The sequence below is a fragment of the Pleurodeles waltl genome, chromosome 8 (assembly GCF_031143425.1).
Source record: "Pleurodeles waltl isolate 20211129_DDA chromosome 8, aPleWal1.hap1.20221129, whole genome shotgun sequence".
Classification (NCBI taxonomy): Eukaryota; Metazoa; Chordata; class Amphibia; order Caudata; family Salamandridae; genus Pleurodeles; species Pleurodeles waltl.
This window is the reverse complement of record NC_090447.1, coordinates 153,355,699-153,377,309: the sequence shown is the minus strand read 5'-3', so window position 1 is coordinate 153,377,309 and position 21,611 is coordinate 153,355,699. Positions and strand designations below refer to the sequence as shown.

Genomic DNA, 21,611 nt, shown 5'->3' with positions numbered 1-21,611 from the left:
CGCTGCACCAGTGGATTCAAGCTAGCCTGAGTGATGAAGGGTAACACCTTGAAACCAGTCCCAAAATGCTTGTTTCCTGTCCAGGGAGGACCTAGCCTGGCAGTTTGAGATGGACTGTTCCCATAGGGAACAGGGTCAGGACTGATTTGCATATGACTGGGTCCAAACTGGGGAGACGTGGTGAACAAAATAACTATGGATTAAACCCAGATCTGTGACTGGGGATGAGTGAAAAGTTTCAGCACCCTGTCCATCATTTTTTTGTGTTGCTAAAGTTGCCCTGAGTGGGAAGGGTATGCCCAGACATGGGCCCCATGCTCACTGTGCCACTGGATTCAAGCTATCATGGCTGATGAAGGGTGATGCTCTGACACCAGTCCTAGGATGCTTGTTTCCGGTCCAGGGAGGACCTGGCCTGGCAGTTCGGGCTGAACTGTTCGCATGGGGAACAGTGTCAAGACTGATTTGCATATGGCTGGGTCCAAACTGGGGTGACATGGTGAACAAAATAACTATGGATTAAACCCAGATTTGTGACTGGGGATGAGTGTTTGAAAAGTTTTGGCACCCTGTCCATCATTTTTTTGTGTCACTAAAGTTGCCCTGAGTGGGTAGGGGTATGCCCAGACGTAGGTCCCTTGCTAACTGTGCCACTGGATTCAAGCTATCCTTGCTGATGAAGAATGATGCAGCTCGGGCTGGACTGTTCCCATGGGGAACAATGTCAAGATTGATTTGCATATGGCTAGGTCCAAAGTTGGGTGAAGTGGTGAACAAAATAACTATGGATTAAACCCAGATCTGTGACCGGGGATCAGTGTTTGAAACGTTTTGACACCCTGTCCATCATTTCTTTTGTGTTGCTAAAGTTGCCCTGAGTGGGAAGGGTATGACCCCTTCTGGTAGCCACAATGCCGCCAACACTGGTAATGCTTGGGCAGATATTGCCCTCCAGATGGAGCCCCCAAGTGGAAGAAACCATGAAGGGAAAAACCTCTGATGGTAAAGGGAGACTTCTAAGTGAAAAGATGAGACCAGAGCCCAATACTGGAACAGGAATCTGAGAACAAGGACAGTCACAGGGACCCAGACTAGCATGGAACTTAGCATGCAGGAAATAGGAAGACATCGGAGAAGAATCTAGATTATTCCTGGAAAGAAGAACAACAGGAGTGTGGTAACACCAGCAGGAGTGAAGAGTGTTGCAACATAAGGGAGGAGGCAGCCATGCTCTTTTTCGTACTCTAAAACAGGAAAAGACATTAAGGAAAAAGTGAGACTGTGTGGATTGAGACACATTAGCCAGAATGAATAATGAAGCCTCCATGATCGATTCCCATGAAATTCTGGGAAGGAGAACTACAGTGACCTCCAGTATGGCCCTCAGGGAGAGGAATGCTGCAAACCCACCAAGTGAGCCAGGTGGCGAATGGCCCTCTGTCCCCTCCCAGAAACCCCCCAGGCTGCAGGCGAGTACAGAAAGCATCCCTCTGTATTAAGCGGATCGTGATAGAGGCGAGCTGATGGGCCATGCTGCAAGCTGCGGCATGACACAACCGTGGTTAAATGGAACGGGATGCTACTTGGCAATCCCTCGAACTTTGGTATGTCAACGATCTCAACAGTGGTTAAAAGGCACGTCGTTCTACTTCGCTGTATTAATGCCAAATATGTTACTGCTGCAAAAATAGTCTATTGGATTCTCTAGAGCAAAATCGGAGCAGTATCTGACCATCTCGGCCAAAAACGATGAAATTTTTTTCCATAGTATCAGAAAATGCAGACCGGAGGTTAAGAAGGGCACTGCATTGAATGCTGAAAGCGACATACCAGCAAGCGATGGAGGGTCACCACAGAAAAAAGAGCTACTTTTAAAGATAAAAATAAGATAGGGGTCCTGACCAAAAAATCATATTTTTAAAAACCAGGTGTAAGTAATTTATTGTTTCCTGAATTCACATGCACTGAGATTTCCAAAACTGCTGGATCAAAATATATATCTTGTCGATGTGTATGTGCCTGTCTCTAATTTATGTTGCCTCGATGTGTATATACCTGTGTCTAATTCCTATTGCCTCGATGTCTACGTGCCTGTGTCTAATTTCTATTGCCCACGTTGCTGGCCTGTGCGTCTGGAAACCCGCATCTAATCCCAAGCTTCAGATCTTGATTCTTTCCTATATGAATACATTTCATATGCCTGCTCTAGCTGGGCGTGTATTTATTATTGTAGTGGTTTTATGTTCTGTTGTAAAGCTCCTAAATTAATTCAGAAATATCCTTTGTGTTCAGCTGTTGCCGTAAAATGTGTTCACACTAATTAAAAGTTACACTTAGTTGGAAATGTTTTTTCTGTGCCTATGTGCACATGAAGTACAATAGCTAATCATTCTGTGCTATCTATTTTGAAGAGCTGGGCTGCTTATGAAGTTCACTGTGCCACAGCTCTGCTGCAAGCACTTATACTTAAATGTAATCACAGCTTGCAAGCAGCTGCTTTTGAAAAGAATGTAATAAAATGTAACTTTCCTTCGTGCATCTTTAACTGAAACCAAATTTTAGAAGTACACGAGGAGCATCTGATCTTGGTTTGGTCCATGTCGCCTTATACATCTCAACAGCCTGTCGCTCGAAGTCCTTCTGGCGCCTGCAACAGTGCCACATAGCACTGTTCTGCCTGTAAACTCATCATATTTGCATCATCAGGGAGAAAGATTTCTGTGCACAGCAAATGTGCCTTGTACTGTTGCTGAACAGTGCCCTCTTCTCCCAACTTCCATTAGTCAAGAGATTCGAAATCAGTTTGCTGTAAGAGCGCCCTCCATGCACGTCTTCACCTTACTTCACCAATCCACCGTTTCCCCTCCCTCAGATGAGATCAATCTTTCTGAGATATGGACACCTCTCATATGCGCCTTGTGCCATTTCTGATCAATACTCTTCCCTTAGGTTTCCTCCTCATAACTCTCAAGGTTTCTTTGACACCGTCCTTCACGACATGCACCTTTACCTCACATGGAACGTTCAAGTGAGAGATGCGTCACTGAATATCTGGATCTGGACAGGTCTGTTCTGCCACTACGACCAGCCTCAAAGACGGTCATTACAAAGCCACAACTTGGTGGATTTCTAGGCAACATGGGCATTTCAGATTTATAAAAATACATACACATTTACTGCAGTGTTGGTTGCCTTGTGGCATGCAATACAAACAAGAAAAGGCTGATTCTCAATAGAATACTTGAGTTAGTCCTTTCCAGATGGCAGTTTAAAATGTAACGAAGGGTCTAACTGACCTGTATACCTTTCTAGGCATTATTTATACCTAAAGTATGTGTTTTTACTTGCTACGCATTTGTTGTCACAGATACAAGGGCGGTACATAAACATTTGTTTAAGTGGACTAATATTGCAGTGTCATTTCCTGTTCATCTCCATTCACCTTCACTGCAGGCCTAATGTACCGCCATAGTTTTGCGTTTGCTTTTTGAGATCGCTTTCGCCATATTGTCAGAAGTTTGGTTTTAGGAAAAAAATATTATGTTATGCATACATAAAGGGCCTTTTTGATCTTTTGTGTGCAGTTGTCATTCAGTCTTTACTGCCTCTCACCACATCATAAAGTATGTGGCAGAGGATGAACCCACTTCAACCACCGGCTTCTCTGACTGTGATTGATGGATTTCTGCACATGCACACTGTGCACTTTCTCCCTATTTTTTAAATATAGTTTTTTGCTTTTATAAGTGTTATTGGTTTTTAGGTCTCACCTACCAGACAGTGCAAAAATAAAAAAGTAGTGGTTCAAAAGTGAGCAGTGGAAGGACAGGAGTAATATTTATACTTCAGGGACGGGACAAACACAATAAGAGTAAGTAAAGCTCACGCAAGTGGACAGATAAAAAGCAAGCATATGAGAGTAACAATAAAGCTCATCAATGATAAGTACTGGTTGGGCTCTAAGCCCTCTGTATGCTGACATTGCCCTGTCTCACATGTGTCCTTCTCCTCCTGCCCATTCGTGTACTTCTCCCCGGCATTGGTTCCTCTAATGTGTAGTTCCTCCAACAGCTCCACGTTACTACCTCTAGCCTATGTTGCCTACCATATTGCTTATCCCACCCATGCCTTCAGTCTTGCTTCTGCCCCCTCCCCTACCCAATGCCGCTTTGCTCTCCTCTATTGCTGCCTTCCCTGCCTGTGCCCTCTATGTTGCTTGCCCTCCCTGTGCCCTCTGTGTTGTGTTGCGTCGAAACCACACCGTCTATATTGGTTCCCCTACCCGCACCTCGAAAAAAAATGTTTCACAATTCTTTCATAATATTTATTTACCAATCCAACTCGGTAAATAAAAAGATAAAAAAATAAACCATTTTGTAGGCACAGGCATATGTGTGTTGTGCACACCTACAAATGAGGAAGGCAGATGAATCATACAGCCTTCTTTTTGTTTACTATTTAGCTGTGCTGCATCGCATCGCATCGGTGGTGCAGTACAGCATCACCTAAAACCATTTCCAAAGTCAGTAGGTCCTAAAGGTGAGACGTTTTGGCTTTGCCAATGCTTGTCATTTAGCGTGGGCCTAGCTGCTCCACACAGGCTGCTCGCTGGATGTACTTTTCGAAAGCAACAGCCAAGATAACTGACACTGCTGAAATGCATAACAAGCATGCATTTCAAAAGTTATGTTAAACCTATCGCAATCCCAGGTTGCCACTTTAGTTAGTAAAAAACATACCAGCCATTCATTTACCTTTTGCTGTTCTGTGTGAAAAAGCGTTGCTCTCTGTAAAGGAGATGTCGTGATGAGAGACAGAGGAGAGAAACAAATTGTCAAAGTGCTTTCAAGAGGCACATCTGTTGCCTAGACAGGCGTAGGTACTCCAAAATTGACGGGCAGTGAGTGGTCATCCTGGTGTTAGCAGGCCGTGTCTACTCATTTAATGGATTCCATGCAGCTTTGCTTGGAAAGTCGCGTAAGCACATTTACTTTTCTTGGCCACCAGTTAGATTTCTGTTTGTACACGCCCATTCAAAAATAGTACAGGAAGCGCACAGTGTTTAAATATAACTCCAGGCTAAAATAACTTAAGTGCAATATGAATGCACAGTGTGTTCTGGATCGCCATCTGAAGGAGTTAGTTATTGCCAGCTGAGAGCAAGCTTATAAATAGGATCCCTTGGGATTAGGTGATCATACTCTTCCGTGCAGTTACCCGGCCAATGCACCACTAAATGGTGCTGGGGGGTTGATATGGTGAGGTATTGGGAGGTCTTCTCCATCTACACTTCATTCAGAGTCTTTATTACATAAGAAATTATAAAGGTAGTCATTTTCTGGGTTCTGAGAAGCCACTGCTACACTTTACTCATTATATAAGAAAATACTTTTAAAGGTGATATGTTCTTTTTCCTCTTGATTTCTTATTATATCTATTGTATAGAACATAATGTATTCATTCAACCAACAACTCTCCCAACCTCTTGAAGACCACAACCTCTTGGACCCCTCACATTCTGGATTTCAAGCTAACCACAGCACCAAGACAGCCCGGATTGCAGCCACAGATGACATCAGAGCCCTCTTGGACTGTGGGGAAACAGTAGCCCTCATACTCCTGACCTTTCCGCCGCGTTTGACACTGTTTTCTACCACATGCTGATCAACAGACTCCACCACATTGGGATTCAAGGAGACTCCCTCAAATGAATCGCCTCGTACCTCACTGGCAGAAACCAAAGGTTCAGCCTTCCACTGTTTGCCTCAGAGTCAAGAAGATCATCTGTGGAGTCCCCCAAGGAACGTCCCTCAGCCCGACCCTCTTCAACACTTACATGAACACCCATGGCCATCACCGTCCGATCACTGGGGCTCAACATCATCGCCTACAATGACGACACTCAGGTCATCCTTTCAATGTCCAAAGATCCCTCTGCCACAAGAGCTAACTTTCACAGATGCATGATGAATGTAGCGGACTGGAAGAAGGACACCTATCTCAAACTCAACACTGAAAAAATGGAAGTGCTCATCTTTGGGAACAACACCTCACCATGGACTGACACATGGTGGCCCGCAGAGCTCGCCCCCCTACCCTGCACCAACAGACCACTCGTGCAACCTCAGCATCATCCTGGATAGCAAGCTATCCATGAAGAAACAAGTTGACGCACTTTCATCTGCCTGCTTCCACACCCTTTGCATGCTCCACAAGATCTTCAGGTGGCTCTTAGCAGACACCAGAAAGACCATCACGCTGGTCCTCATCACCAGCAGACTGGACCATGGGAACCTGCTATATTTAAGACTCACAGCACTCCTCCGGAACAGAGACTCCAGACAATACAGAACTCAGAGGCAAGACTCTTACTTGACCTCTCCAGAAGGACCCACATAATAATACCCCATCGAAAAAAAACTACACTGACCGGATTTAGAAGAGATGCCAGTTCAAAATGCTGATGCATACCTACCATACCCTGCACAAAGGACAAGCATACATCAACAAACGCCTGACCTTCCACCAACCGACCAGACACCTCCAATCAGTTTGCCTTTCCCTTGCAGGCACCGCATGTATCCATCAAGTCAAGAGTGGAGGGCGCTCCTTCTCGCACCTGGCAGCCAAGGTTTGGAACAACCTCCCCCTGCACCTCCGTACCCCACCGTCACTCCAGCAAATCAGAAGAGAACTAAAGACCTGGATGTTCATAGTATTTTTCCTCCATGCAGGAGCATACAGCTCCAGTACCTAGAGACCCTCACGGGTGATTTGCCATACTCTGTAAATGTTTGATTGAGTGATTGATTGATCTAGGCACCCACAATGTATTTTAATAATGATGCTGTTTAATGATGTTTGCGAAAGTAGTTCAAGTCCCTTTATTCCTGTATATTAATGGAAAACAAGGCAATTGACTGTAACATACATAGAATACAGAAAGCATGTGCAGCTACTATTATTCTGGGTTCAAGATATGTTGCTTTTGTATATTTGATTTCTTTATGTAAGCGTGTCTGTGTCTGCTGCATCAGGCAGCTTTTTTTTTTTTTAATCTGTGTCTTGCTTGCAGTTTCCAAAATTCAGAGTATAAATATAGGGTGACACAGTCATGCCCTCATCGAAATTAAGGGAAATAAGGTGGTTTTTATTTCAACAGCTATCATTTGATGAGGTTATAAACATAAGGGTTTGGACCCTTTTTTTCAAGGTTAAAAAACCTTTTAATCCCTATCGCAAATGCTAAAAAAGTGGAAAGTGGAAAAAAAAGCATTGTAAGTTTGTCAAGGCCTAACCTATTAGCTTCACCACAGTTAGTTATGAATACTGTTTGCAGTAGACGTTCTTCATCCATAAATACAGTAGTTTAAAATTAATGATAGAAATCATAATATGTATTTTTTTTCAAATCTAAGCCTTTGTGAAGGGTCACGTGCTCTCTTTCCTATCCAACTTGTTCACTGCAGATTTAACATTTCCACAAATGCTGTTTTACGAATTTAAAAGGGAATCTCTGTGTGTACTTCTACCTTTTTTTTCTATGTAACTCTTGAGGATTCTGAGGCTGTTGATGAAGGCTTGCTTTAAGCCCCTGTTTCATTCATGCCTTGCTTTTTTAGCACACATAATACCTCTAGTCCGTGCATTTAAAATAGATATTCATTGGAGAGACAATATAGCCTTCATGCCACAGCAAAGGAGTTCTACATTATCCTGCTAAGTTCCCAAATAATATGGATCTGGCCTCACGTCCACTCTGTTGGATCCCAGCCACATATCCCAGATGCTGTCTCTTCCTCATGTTCTCTAAGCACAAACTGTCCAAAAAGATGAGCATTAGGGTTTTTGCATATGAGTGGTACGGGTCTTGGTACCACATCCTGCCTTAGTTTGACCGTACTTAGCCAAACCTCAGAAATAAATCAAGAGTTTGAATTAAAAGTGAATGATACTTCGGACATATGCTTGTGAGTATCCTTTCTCACTAGAAAGTATATCTGAACTAAGTGCTCACTTTTGCTACAACCAGTGTCTTCTAAAGTCTTGGTTGTTAGTCCTGGAGATGAGCATTTCATTCTGGGACTAGACCTGAATTAGACAAGGTCCCAGAGGCCAATGGTAAATTTCACCTCAGTGCATAATGCAGGTTAGCTTCAGTGTTACTTTGGATGTTATTAAAAAAACACTTGTCCACGGTTTTTTCAATAACAGTTTGTCATCCTTAATAACAAGTGTGCTTCACCTGCATCAGTTTTCATGTTTGAGCTGCTGTGTCTTAGAACCTTAATGCAAAAAATATAACCAACACACGGCCTTTTGTTTAAACACCTGTGTCTTCTGTCCTGGTAAAGTGTTGTTTTGCAGTCTTGATTGGGATCGTCAGAGTGTTCTCTTATTGAAGTTAGACTGTAGCCACATCAGCCTAGGAGTCCCAAAAGAGTCAGATCTCGGCTATGCTTAATCTAAGCATTCCTTTGTTTCTGAGGAACGCTCTTGCAGACTCCTGCACAAAATGCAGTAGGTTCAGCACAGCCAGATGTCATCAGGTTAATGTTTAGAAAAGCCCACTGGACATGTGAGTGTTAGTTTAAAGAAATATCTGTTGGATTTTTCTCCTTGGGTGCACCTTACCCGTGTAACCAAGTATCACTCTAGAGCAGTGGTTTGCAACCTTTTGAGTTCTGTGGACCCCCACTTTATCATTACTGGAACCCCTACTTTAATCATTATTGGTATCCGTCACTGAGTCATTACTAAAAGCCGTGGACCTAATCTGTTAATATTATTTCATTTTATAAGCAGTTGCGGACTCCCTGAGGAGACATTGCGGAAACCAGAGGTCCCCGGACCACAGGTTGGAGAACCACTGCTCTAGAGTACTTCCACCTGCATTGCAACCTTGCCTCTCTCACCAGTACTTACTCCAATGCAAGAGGCATGGAATTTCATACTGCTGATACTTATGCTGTGTACCCTGTTGTTGACACCGATACTGTGTCCCAGTATATGCCCATTTATAAACTTCAGTTGTTTATGAATTCTTCCCATACATGCATTCACTTATTTATCTTGGTTTAATTTGTAGCATGTTCAGAGCATGATCTGAAACCCTTACATTACTACACTGAGTGGTTCAGGTGAGTTTTAGTCACCAAACGCCGCCCCCGCCTCTCCCCTCCCCCCCCCAGACACACTCGCTAATTTATTAGTGCAGGCGTTACCACGGCGGTCTTCAGAGCCAGTGCTCTGTGGTGATTCATCCCAGCTGATACCCCCATTTGTTGTGAATTTTTTGGCGATTCACACTCATGGGTGTAATAATTATCATTCCATCAGGAGTATCCTTTAACTGCAATGGCTACGGGCCCCTAAAACTCAACTCACTCCTCCTGCGTAGTACCTTACAAGGTAATTTGTCTGCCACAAGCTGATGATACTTTAATCCAGCAAACTCCTCTTCCTGGGCCCTCATATGGAAATCATCCTTACTTTTGACTTGAGGGGCCATTCTAGTAGACCTCACACCCCTACCCCCTCCCCGCCACCCTTTGACAAGTCAGAGGTGAGGAACTTGTCACACTTAATATAATTAATATTAATTTCCTGTCACTGTATTAGGTGCTAACCCTTCTCTTTATATCCCCTTTGCAAACTCAGGCTCTACTGTTCTATCTGTGCATGTAGCATTCTTGTTTATTAGTGAAATTCTCCTGTTTCTTATTCGGTGTAAGTTTGACTTTCACTCTACTACTTATTCCTCACACAGAGCTGTTGCCTTGATTGACATCATTGAGTTGTTCACCTTGGGGTGAGTTCTCTCGACTCTAGTAAGACTCTAACACCCCCCTCTCCTCCTTTCTTCTGGATATTCAATAACTCTTTCTCCTATTGCTTAATTGGCTGGGTCTACACTCAGTCACTTGACCTGCAGCCACAGTTACTCTGCTTAGGACCATTTGGTCCTTTGCACATTCCCTTAACTCACTAATTAGTCATTAGCCACCTATTCAACCATCACGGACTTCTGACTCTTAATTCAGATTTTCAGCCCACAGTGCTAGGCCTGATGATGACCTCATACTCATCATAGAAGTCGAAACACTGTTGACCAGACAGCACATAGATTCACCGACCACCCATTTTACATACTTTATCGATTTAAGAGTCATTTATTGTTCTCTGTCAACACACGTCACTCCTTCTCATTTGTTGTACTGTTCAATCATTGTTTGAGCACTTGAGTGTAAATACACAGTGTACATGCTAATAAATGTATTTAAACAATTTATTTCTGGTTGGTCAGACATAATGTTCTGAAGATCTGTCCTTTTTTTGGGTGGATTGTGCACCAGTATATTGCTGAATGTATGATTTAAATAAGTGTTAGGTGAACTGTTTCTATGTATCAGTTTAAGCGCCATTGCCTCCTTATCAGCATATTGGGTCAACCTTTGTGTTAGTTTACTACTGTACTTTCTACCTTAGCTTTGAGTTTTATATAGCAGGTGTCACTATTACCCAAAGTACTGACCCCCATGTGTCTACTTTCGGAGGATGAAAGACTGAGCTGTTGAGAAAATACATATCAAACCGTTGACCTACGAAACATGTTACTCACACTTATGGTGCTGGGTGTAATTTCTTTGAAGAATGTTGAAAGGCCCTGTGTGGTCTGTACTGTGAATGCTTGGGCTATGCGCCTCAAAAGTCATGTTGGTGGTTAAAGCATTAAATGCCTTTAGGAACTCTGCATTTAAAATCCACTTCAAATAAGACATGTAAAGTGTGCCATGATCTACACGCAATGGGTTTAAAGATTGGAATTGTGTTTACATGCAGCTTTAGACGTCATCCAAATCATGAGTTGAAGGGGTCCCCAAAAATGACTCGTGGTAAATAGCCCTCAAACACTGGAACAAAAAGCAGGCGTTTTATGGACATACCCCAGCCCAGAACGGTAGTAGAAGTGCCTCATGACAGTAAACCATTCTATGCAAATACACACTGGTGTTTTGCACTCTGTTGACCAAAGCAATGGAGACTCCGAGGAACCAGCCTCCTCTGATCTTTAATCTTAGGTGAAAGGATAGTAAAGCAGATTTCTTGGAAAGGGTTTCACTCCTTGAATACCAGAAGGAAGATTAAAAAGAAACTCTCAGATATCCTATTGTTTGTTTACATAAAGATCTATATTTGAAGACCACCAGTGATGTATTTGTTTTGGTGTTAAAGAATCACCCTGCACATACTGTGGAGTGCAACATTAAGGTAAATGTCCTACTTCTCTGATTCTAAGCATGGAGTCCCCTACATGTGGAAGTATCCCAACATCTGCCCATGCGCTTCTTAAAGTAAATGCATTTTCTCACTTGGCTAGCTAAAGAACTGGCATATGGGTTAGAGGCAGAAGCATGTAGAACATCTCGCATCATTCGATGTTTACACATTTCACTTCATTCCTGGAGAAGATAAAGAGGTAATTTCCAGCAGACCTCACAGGCCTGTCTATGGCATCGGATGATCACAAGCATGTCTGTCTCATATGCTGATAAATACCTTGGGGCTCGTTCTTTATTGAGTCTGACAAATAGCCCCCGTTGCAAGTTTTTCCCCAATAATGGGGAATAACGTGGGCTGTGGTACTCACAGGACCAAAATCTGCATGGTCCGCTAATTGCCAGGCATTTTTGTGATGATAAATTTCAGCCTGTTTTACCTGGTGACCTTTAATTGCAGGGGTCAGACTTTCACATCCTGTAATTATCGGGTATGGTAAAGTCCACACAACTAATTGTAATCCCTGTGCCCTTGGGACTTTGCTCGGGGGCAGCTCTTTTACGGCCACTGTAATAAGAACCGAAGTCTTTTGGAGTCTTTTTACACTGATTCTCCACTCTGTTTTCAATTTACCGTCTGGTCAGTGATCTCAACAGTTTTTTTTCTACATGATGGTATTAAGGTGGACTATTTTTATTTAACTATTACAGGAATAACCTGTCAACATCTCCAACAGGGCTGGCAGGGACAATGCACTGTATTAAAAAAAAAAGTATAATTGTTTAAATTCAAAACCAGTAAACAAAGCAGACAGCTGTAATACTTTGCTAGGCAACCAGCACCTATTCAGGCGAGGAGAGAGCAAAATAATTAATAGGACCTTACCACAGATATCCAGCACCAACTTGAAACTCGCGCTCAGTCGCCAGATAAAAAGCCAAGTTTTGAGCTCAACCTTCATTCACCCGCCTCAGAAGGTATGCATCCCAAAATACCACTGTTTGCTTCCACTCAGGTATTGATGTTGTATGAACCTACATAGATAGGTAAGGAGCACTGTACTTTACATCATCTACAAGATTTTGTACATCAAGTGGGTATTGCACACTCAGAGTCGCATGATGTTGAGCCAAGTGCTAAAGCCAGAATTCGAACCTGGGTGCCCAGGTTCCAGAGTTGGCATGTTTAGTAACTAATCCACAACTCCTCCTGCAAATAATTCCTTAGAATCTTTGATTTTAGTGAACAAACATTCCACTTTGCCGTAAGACACCATCATTCTGCCAGGTAGGTGAGAGATGCCAATATGTTCAGTTACTCTGGCTACTTTATTATGGTGCAACATTTTTCATTCAAGCATTGCAGTGCTCACACCTGGGAGAGCCCAGTGCCTACTATAGGTCACTGCCCCTCACTCACTTTTGAGAGAAATTAAGGTTATCCATATGCTGTTCTAAGGTAACAAGATTTTAATATGTCTACATTTTTGATTGCTCCTCAAACTTGTCTGCATTAGACTGCATCAACCTTTTCACTCTTTATTGTGCTGAAAAGACATTCTCCATCTTGGGCCAGCGGTCGGCATACAGTTCTTGCATCCACTTCAGAAAAACACTCTCCCTAGAGCAGTGGTTCTCAACCTTTTGACTTCTTGGGACCCCCACTTTATCATTACTGGAACCCTGGTACCCCCAACTGAATCATTATTGGAAACTGAGGACCCCCTGCTGAATCATTACAGGAAGCCGATTACCCAGACATAAACATTGTTGATGATTTGAACCGCATGACAGTACACAAAAAATACAGAAGCAGCCCGTCAAATACATACTCAAATTATAAAACATTTTATTTAATTTGAAAACAAAATAAAAAAATACAAATTGTAATTTTAATAGGAAGGTTGGAGCTTTTCTAAATTCAATTGAAGCCACGCGTTGTCCTTACTATATTCTGTTTGATGCACCTGCACCGCTTCCACGAATCAATGAGGATACTAATTTAATTTTTAGCCTCCAGTTTCTTGACGTCTATAGCACGTTTTAAACGTTCACTTGTATATTTAGCCACTTTTATTATATACACTTTATTAATCTGTTAATATTAGTTAATTTTCTACACCGTCACGGATGCCCTGAGGAGGCCTCCCAGACCCCCAGGGTTACCCGAACCACAGGTTGGGAACCACTGCCCTACTGGAAAATATCTCCTCCTCATTCTCGACTTGAGAAGTGGGTCTTCACCACCTTTAGCGCTCTACAGCATCAATCAGTTCAAAAAGTCTTCACTGCTTGTTTTCTTTCTCATGCCGCCATGACTCAATTGCTGCCACAACTCAATTGCGTTGGGAGCCCAAAACGACAACTGCCATAGTAAGCAGACCTCAATACCAGATACGGATGAAGAGTAAGTTGTCAGCGCTCCGGTCTTCCCAAATCCAGGGACACCCATATGTCACTGAGGCAGAGGACAAATCAGGCTCATACAGTGGGCCCACAACCACCACAATGGAGCAGGAGATGTTGAACTTGCTATGGGTCGAGACCAACTTTGTTTTCCCTCATGCTGCCTTACAGTTCTGTCATGTAGGTCCCCAACCTCTAATTGATAATTCTGGGTTGCAGATCTCCCCTGGGTCATCTCTTCAGGCACCCATTGCTCCTTTTTTGGCATCTCATTGCTGGCTCAGCTGGCTGCCCTGCACTGGCAGCAGAAGGCCCAGCTGATGTTGCCACTGCCAGCTACTCTTGCCTCTGCGATCTGCGGCAAGGGGAAGCATCAATCTTCGTTCTTCTCTCTGGGTTCACCACCCATGCATGCAAATGTTTAAAGGAGTGCACAGCACCTCTTGCACTCTGTGGGGATCTGTCTCTGTGTGTGTGTGTGTGTGTAAGTAATGGTGACACCACAGCAAGAGGGAGGAAGGGTTTGATCCAGGATTTCACCAAGACTGTGGCCATCCTAGGCTAAGCTCAGCCATGCTCCCCCAGAATGATTTTATATCCCTATGGCTGCTTTCTTCATCAGTGCCTCTTGAGTCTTATTTCTGATATTCATGTACCATTTTCAGAGTAGTACATGCTGAATGTTGCTTGACAGGCAGCTCCACACTTGCTCTTGTTATCTACAGCCCTATGCTGTTGATAGCGTTTGATTTGAAATGTGATGGACATGGATGTATAGAATGTTTACACTTGGGGTGCTTGACCTCTAATGTCTCATTTGGTCTTGTAGTTAATTGTGTGATCGCTGCTGTCCAGGTCACTGGCCAAACATTGAGCTGCTTCCGAAATCGGAGCTAATCACTCTTCCACAGCATACAGTTGCAACATTGTGAGCTTTTGTTAGGTGATCTCACCTGATAATTTAGTCCTTAAACGCCTGCTTTCCCAGGTACATGGGTGCGGAGAAAGACAAACCTCACAGCGCATGTCCCTGCCTCAGCAATCCAGCCTCAGGTCTTGAGATCTTAATGTATATATTTTAGGTCGAGCGGGCAAGCGCTCTGACTTGTTGTAATCTTATTTGTGGGCTTTTAACCACACCCACTACACACCCATCACTATCACTCGCTCATGGGCTTGCCTTATAAAAATCCTTTGTTATCATTGGTAAATGCTTTACGTTTGTCCCTCCTTGGGGCAGGTTTGTCACCGTCTTGGCCATGAACTTAGTTACATGGATAATTGCACGTTTGCTCATACATTTGACTGCGAGCAAACTTCTTTTTTTTTCTTTTGTGTCTCTCCTTTGCGATCATACCTATTGCCGCCGTGGTGCTTTGAATCGGCTTGTTTTAGCTCGCAATCCTCGTAAAACAGTCACAAATTCATTCTGAGTTGCTTGCTATTTATTGAATATTTATTCATTTTGATTCTGAGTTGCTTGCTATTTATTGGATAGAGATATTTAGCTCTATTTTCTTTTATCTACGATGTTTCCCTTTGTTATGCTGTGAGTTCTCTCTCTCGAGTCTCATACTTTGACAGGCCTTCATAAGATAATTTTGCAGAGTTTAAAGTTCCTCGTGCATGTTCTAATGTCAGCTCATGAACCCAATGGTTTGGAAGGTGGTCTTCATTAAGCGGATTTCTGACATTAGATGCTCTGTTTTTTCCGAACTGTTACTTCAAAGGCCGCAGCATTTCAAGCTTTCCCTGAATCCACTGCTCGTCGGCGTCCTCTTCCCGCATCCCATCACGATTTACACCCCATGACCTGGGACTGAACGAAAGGTTCTGAAGTATGCAGTAGGGAAGTCGGTAGTGTGGCCCTACTTATGATAATGTTCCAGTCTGAAAGAAAACAGACCAAAATACCCCCCCCCACCCACAACTGCCTTGGAATACGTTGTTTTATTTGTCAATAATAAAAAAACACGTTTGAAAATAAATGCCGCCAAATTTACTTTTTCTTGTACATGGAACAGGTGAAAAATAATATTTGTAGGACTGACACTGCAGAAGGGAGTGACACCTGTCGGGAGCCATCACATTACTTTTAAAATGAAAGTCCTTTTTCACCGTGATCATCAGGTGCAGGAAGTAGATTTCAGCGATGGTTCGAGCTTCACGCTTTATTTGAATTTCAAAGTACAACCCCAGATATACACCTTTTATGCCTGGTTTTGTAATTTTAAAAAGTTCGTTCTAAGATCGCCAAAATGGCTGCCGAGTTTGTCAGTGTCAGTACGGTATTGACCACACTTTGATAACGGCAAAATCTGAGACATAAAAAAATATTGACTTTTTCATTCTTTGACTTTCTCTGTCAGTGTGTTAGTCTAATTAATTGTGGTTTCAGTGCCCTCGACTTAGTCTTATTTTCAGCCCACTAAACTATATCACAGCACTTTTAAAATAGCCCCCCTCTAACTTTATTATGTGCAACTCTTATTTAGTATTAAAACAATTGAAATTTTATTATATAACTAACTAATGTTTCATACAACCAAATATGTGCATATGTTATTGACAATAGAACATCACATATATTGTCACGTTGTATTGCCACTTACTTAATTAAAACAGTCATGATTTATTTATGTATTTGTGTTTTTCTCCAGGTTACGACATGTCCACATTTATTAGAAGAAACAGCAGATATCTGAATGAAAAGGCCGTTTCTTATCGACAAGTTGCTTTTGACTTTACCAAAGTGAAAAGAGGGTAAAACATTTGTTTATTTTTTGCTTATTTTGTTTTTATCATTTGACAAATATATAGAGTGTTCCAGCACTGAAATATTTTTACTTGAGGATAGAAAATTATTCCTTGTAAATTTGTCACATATTCAAGATGAACAGTCTTCGGAAATGCCTAAATCCTTTAAGGGGTTTAGGTCACTGGAAATACTTGAAGTGAATTAGTGTAGACGAAATTTAATTAAATACCAAGTTCCTCTTTTTTTGGTTTTTTTTTTTAGAATGTTGGACCATGGGGAATAAGGAAGTACTGATTGTGCAACACGAAGTGCAAGATTCACAAACTAATTATAAGTTAGCTCCTGTAAATGTATAGGTACCTTGGTAATAATTTTGCAGGTAATTTTATAAAAAAAATTAGAAGTATAGTCGGTCATAAACATTTGCACACAGTAAATGTACATGATACACATTTCAAAGTGTTTTGCGCATATACATTTGCTCTTGCCTACTTTTTTCTCCACGTGAGGAGTGTTTTCCCTTTGGGAAATCCCTTAAGCCACCCTTTCACCAACTTTGAAGGTGTTTCCTCCCTATTCCACCCTTGGGTATGTGTTTACTCAAGTCCTTCAGAAGAGGTAATTTCCAGTTGTATCCAGAGTGGGAATGGGCCTTTAAAAGGATTGCACATACCTAGAGGCCACTGGAATTATGCATTTGTGTGGCTGCATCGTTTTTTTCACATAATTATACATTTTACGCATTTAAAATATCGTCTTCTGCAGTCTGAATATTTTAACAATAAAATAAGCTCAGCAATTTGAAGATTACTAAAACTGCAGCAGCAAATGTTGTTACGCAGTAGAAGATCCTTTGCAGTTCGGGTCACCTTTCTGTTTCTCATCGCTATATTTGGGTGTTAAACTGTCACTAATGAGGTGCAACCAGTGGCTAATGCTAATAAGTGTAAAAATGATAAACTAATGAAGTAAGAGTATCATAAAATGTGCTGCATTACTCTGCATAATTTGCCTTTTTGAATAATTTACTCGGCCCTGCCTCATCCCTCCCTTGCCGGATAATTCCAGAGGCCCAGTGCATACCTCACAAATAAGTTTGTGGGGGATTCACCAACCTTTTTGGCATCTCTTTCCAGAACTCTCACTCCCACCCCTGGGTCCAGATTTTTACCGATTTAATTGTACATACTAAAAATAAATGCTAGGCGAATGTTCATTAACAAATCATGCCCTTTGGGTATCTAAGTTGAACCTAGGTCTACAGATGGTAATGCAGGCCTCTAATATGTTATTCACAACCCTGCTTAAAAAAATAACATATTTACGCCTTATTTTGACCCCTTTGGAGTAGCTTTCTGACAGTCTGAGGATTGGTCCTGAAAATATGTCAATTGTCCTAATTCAAGAGTTTTACTACTCCAGAGTAGAATACTTACTCATCCAGATTTTCCATTGGGTGGATAATCTTCATGAAAACGTTGGGTACAAATGTACATTGTCATACTTTACGTTTTTTTCTTCGTTTGTTTTATCAAAAGAGAAAATAATTTTCCCTGTGGAGAAACACCCTGCGAACTTGTGTTGTGTGTTCCCTAGTCATTCCAATCCTGGATATGTAGTTACTGGAACCTTGTTTAGATGTACCCTGGCAAGTATTTTTAAGTTGTGATGGCTATGCACACTCTTTAGCAGCACCAGCTGTATTACATGTTTGTGGGTGTTCCATGCAAGTTGCATTGCCGACTCCCCTAATGCTCCTTATTCCTGGCACTAAGTTTATACTTGTACAAATGGGTACAAGTGGAAAGCGGACATAAGGTAACTCATAGTATGCGTGTCTTGCAGATTGTCAACAGCTCAATCCCAGAGGGTTCAGAGCGATACTGGACCTTTAATACTCAAATCAATTTGTAAAAAATAAAGATTGATACTCAGGATGCTCATCCACAAATGGATAATATCTGAAATTAGAGAAGGAAATTGTTCCTCAAGTAGTTGTTCGGGATGCCTATTCATATGTAGCAATTGGACATGTGCGGTGAAAGCTGCAGCTGAACATATAATTATTAATATTGACAATGTGGAATGGGTTATTTGACCTGCAGTTGGAGGTGAGTGAGCCAGTAACTACCCCTGGGCAAAAGTTTGATTACGCACTTTTAATTTTCACAGTTATCAAATTTTATAGAACACAAAATTCATGAAATTTCTCAAAATCACATGATTTTGCATACTTTTTAGGTCGTGAACGCTAGCGCTTTGACCCATTATAAGTACTGTAGGCTTTTAAACTCGCCTACCTCACGCCCATCACTTTAACTTGTTTGTGCGCTTGCCTTTCAAAAATCACTTGATGCAATTAGTAAATGCTTTAAATTTGTCCCACCTTGAGGCTCTTTTTGTCACGCCTTGCTGACTGACCCTGTTACATGGATTATTGCATGATTGCCGATATGCTTCAGCATGCGCAAACAAGGTTTTTTTTGTCTCTCCCCTTCGTGCTGCAAGGGGACCATGGCTCTCACAGCGCAAACAGCACAGAATACCGCAAACTCCATCGGCGGTATTGAATCGCTGGTCACATTGTTCACACTGTTACCTAATCAGTCTAATTTCTTTTGGCTCTCCTCTTGCCGCTCCATAGCTTTCCCAAAAAAACGTATAGTTGATAAATGCTTTACAAAAAAACACAGAAATCTGTGAAGTGGCTCTCCCAGCAGAGCAGGAGAGCCAATACTACAATATTCACTGCACTCGTGTAAATTCGTCCCATAATGCTTTGCAAGCATTATTTTTCAAAACATTTTTGCCCACAACTCAGCCTGTGGTGGTCCTAGGACAATGGGACCACCACTAAAACATTCAGCATGACACAGTCATTCAGTTTAGGTCATCTGTGGGTCCCCAAACTAGGTTATTGGGGAACTCAAAATAATAAACCCTCCCACCATTCAGTCCATTTTTAAGCTCTCTTATGGCTGGAACTTTTGTTTTACAGCCATGAGTAGTTTGTGTTCTGAGAGCCTTAGTATTGCCATAGGCCTGAAAATGTGTAAGGCACTATGCCCTGTAGGGGGCAAATATATAGTTACACTGCAGTACTTTCTGCCATTTTGTTTTCATGTCAAGGACTGTTCTGAGTATTACAATCAAGATACTACAATATTTGCTACAGTCGGTTGTCCTATAATGCTTTTCAGGGCATTCTTTTACAAAAACATTTTTGCTCATAACTCACCCTGTGGTGGTCCTAGGATAATGGTACCAACTTTGAAACGCTCACCACTAGGTTAGTGGGGACCCCTAAATAATAACCCCTCCATCCATCCATTCAGTGTCTTTTTAACTTTTCTCATGGCTGAAACTTTTGTTTTACAGCTGAGAGTAGTTTGTATTTTAAGGACTTGTTTGTAATATTATTGCAGTAGGTCTGCTATCCCTGAAAATGTGTAATGTACGTCGCCCTCTAGGGGCTAAATATTTGGTTACACTGCAGTACTTTCAGTCCTTTTTTTTTCATGTGGTTGTGCACTCTAGGGGCTAACTATATGGTAACATGAGCATGTTTCTTACAAGTGCTATTTTCATTGTGGTGTCCTCTACAGGCATTTCTGAGCATGACAGTCTAATGCCAAACGTTTATTTCAGATAAAGTTTTTTGGGGGTTTATATGATAATTGTATATGTTTTATTAATCTCTCCTTATTGCAATTATGACGATGTTTCAGGCCAGCTTAACATCCTTATTACACTATGACTGAACACACCTGATATGATTTGATGACCAGCCTAGTTTATTTCTCTTGTTACTCCTCCGTGGCTGTCTCGTTTTGGGAACATTTTCGTTTTTGGCTGCAGGTAAAGGAAGAAGGTAAATGGAAGTGATTTAGGTATATGCAGAGCCACTGGAATTATGTGGCAGGAAAAGACCAAATTATGAGGCAGGGTTGACCTACTTATGTGGCAGGAAAAGTCAATTTATGAATTTATAATGCCAGTAGCTCAAACTCAAGCAAATGTGAGACCCATTACATCGCAAATGCTTGTTTTTTTAAGCAAACGTGCCCCTCACATCCAAAAGTCTCAGAGGATAACAGAATTTTATGAAATCGTATGAGAAGAAATTGTATGCTTTTTGCACACCCAACTCACAACCAGCAACGAGGAGAGTGATTTAGCCAATTGCCAAGAGAGCATGATGGAGAGTCTTTGTCAGAGCCTTACTTTGTGAAAATGGCAAGATGCCTGATCTGCAGTAATGTATCTCTATTTAGTTCTTAGTTCTTGTTTTTTTACATCGTAAGAGGCCCAACAGTACTTCTGTCTGGTTGCAAAAGATTAATTGGGGACATGTTCGTAGCTGACCTGGAAAACAACTATGCCCATTGCTTTCTATTGGGTTTTTTGTTTTGTCACTCTTATTTTCTTGCTTTTTATTCATTTGGTTTAGCCTATCCATCTAGTCCGTGTCCCTTCTGTAGGACGTCGCCTGTTTACCATCTATGATTGGCTTCTTTTGCCTTTCAACAAGTACCTGAAATTGTTTGGCCATTTTTTCTTTTCTTTTTCTAAAAACACTTCTTGAGAGTGTATGCATGTCTCCCATTCTGTTTCCACATCTTCCAGCACATTTCTTTTCATAATGTTACATAAGTTCTACTTTCAATACAGTTGTTTCCTTTTATCCACTATCGGTGTGTATACAATTTTATACAGATTCGCTCTTCCACTTGCTTTTCCATTCGCTGTAAGTTTTAAACTATTTAGTTTAGGCCCTTTAATATTCTTCGATATGCATATTTCTTTTCTTACCATTAACACTATAATAATAAAAAAAAACTGAAACCACACGTTTCTTAAGCACTCTTGGAGAGTGCATGCCTTTCAACACATTTTTTTTTCATAGCATTATAAAAGTTAATTTTCACCAACTTTGCCCTTCAAGCTGCTTTTATGTGGGTTTTAATTTTTGTACAGCTTTGTTCCCGGTTGTGCTCTCTTGTTTGTTTGCTTTTCTCCTCGATGTTGCTCTGTTGTGCTTCCCTCCGCACTCCCTCTGTATGGTATTGCTTTCCCCACCTGCTCCGTCCCCGTTGATTTCCTCCTTGCTACCCTGCATTGCTTTTTCATGCCCATAGTGTTGCTTCCCTCGTCTAGCTGTTGCTGTG

General features: G+C 41.7%; 1 protein-coding gene across 6 annotated transcripts in view; it reads left to right on the top strand.

The window, feature by feature from the left end:
- PICALM (phosphatidylinositol binding clathrin assembly protein) overlaps nt 1-21,611 on the top strand; it is a 449,858-nt gene that overhangs the window by 172,792 nt on the left and 255,455 nt on the right. For all 6 annotated transcript variants that reach the window (XM_069203983.1, XM_069203980.1, XM_069203982.1 and 3 more), the window contains exon 4: nt 16,346-16,448. In XM_069203983.1, the coding sequence (XP_069060084.1) occupies nt 16,346-16,448 (103 nt within the window). The remainder of the gene's footprint in view (nt 1-16,345; nt 16,449-21,611) is intronic.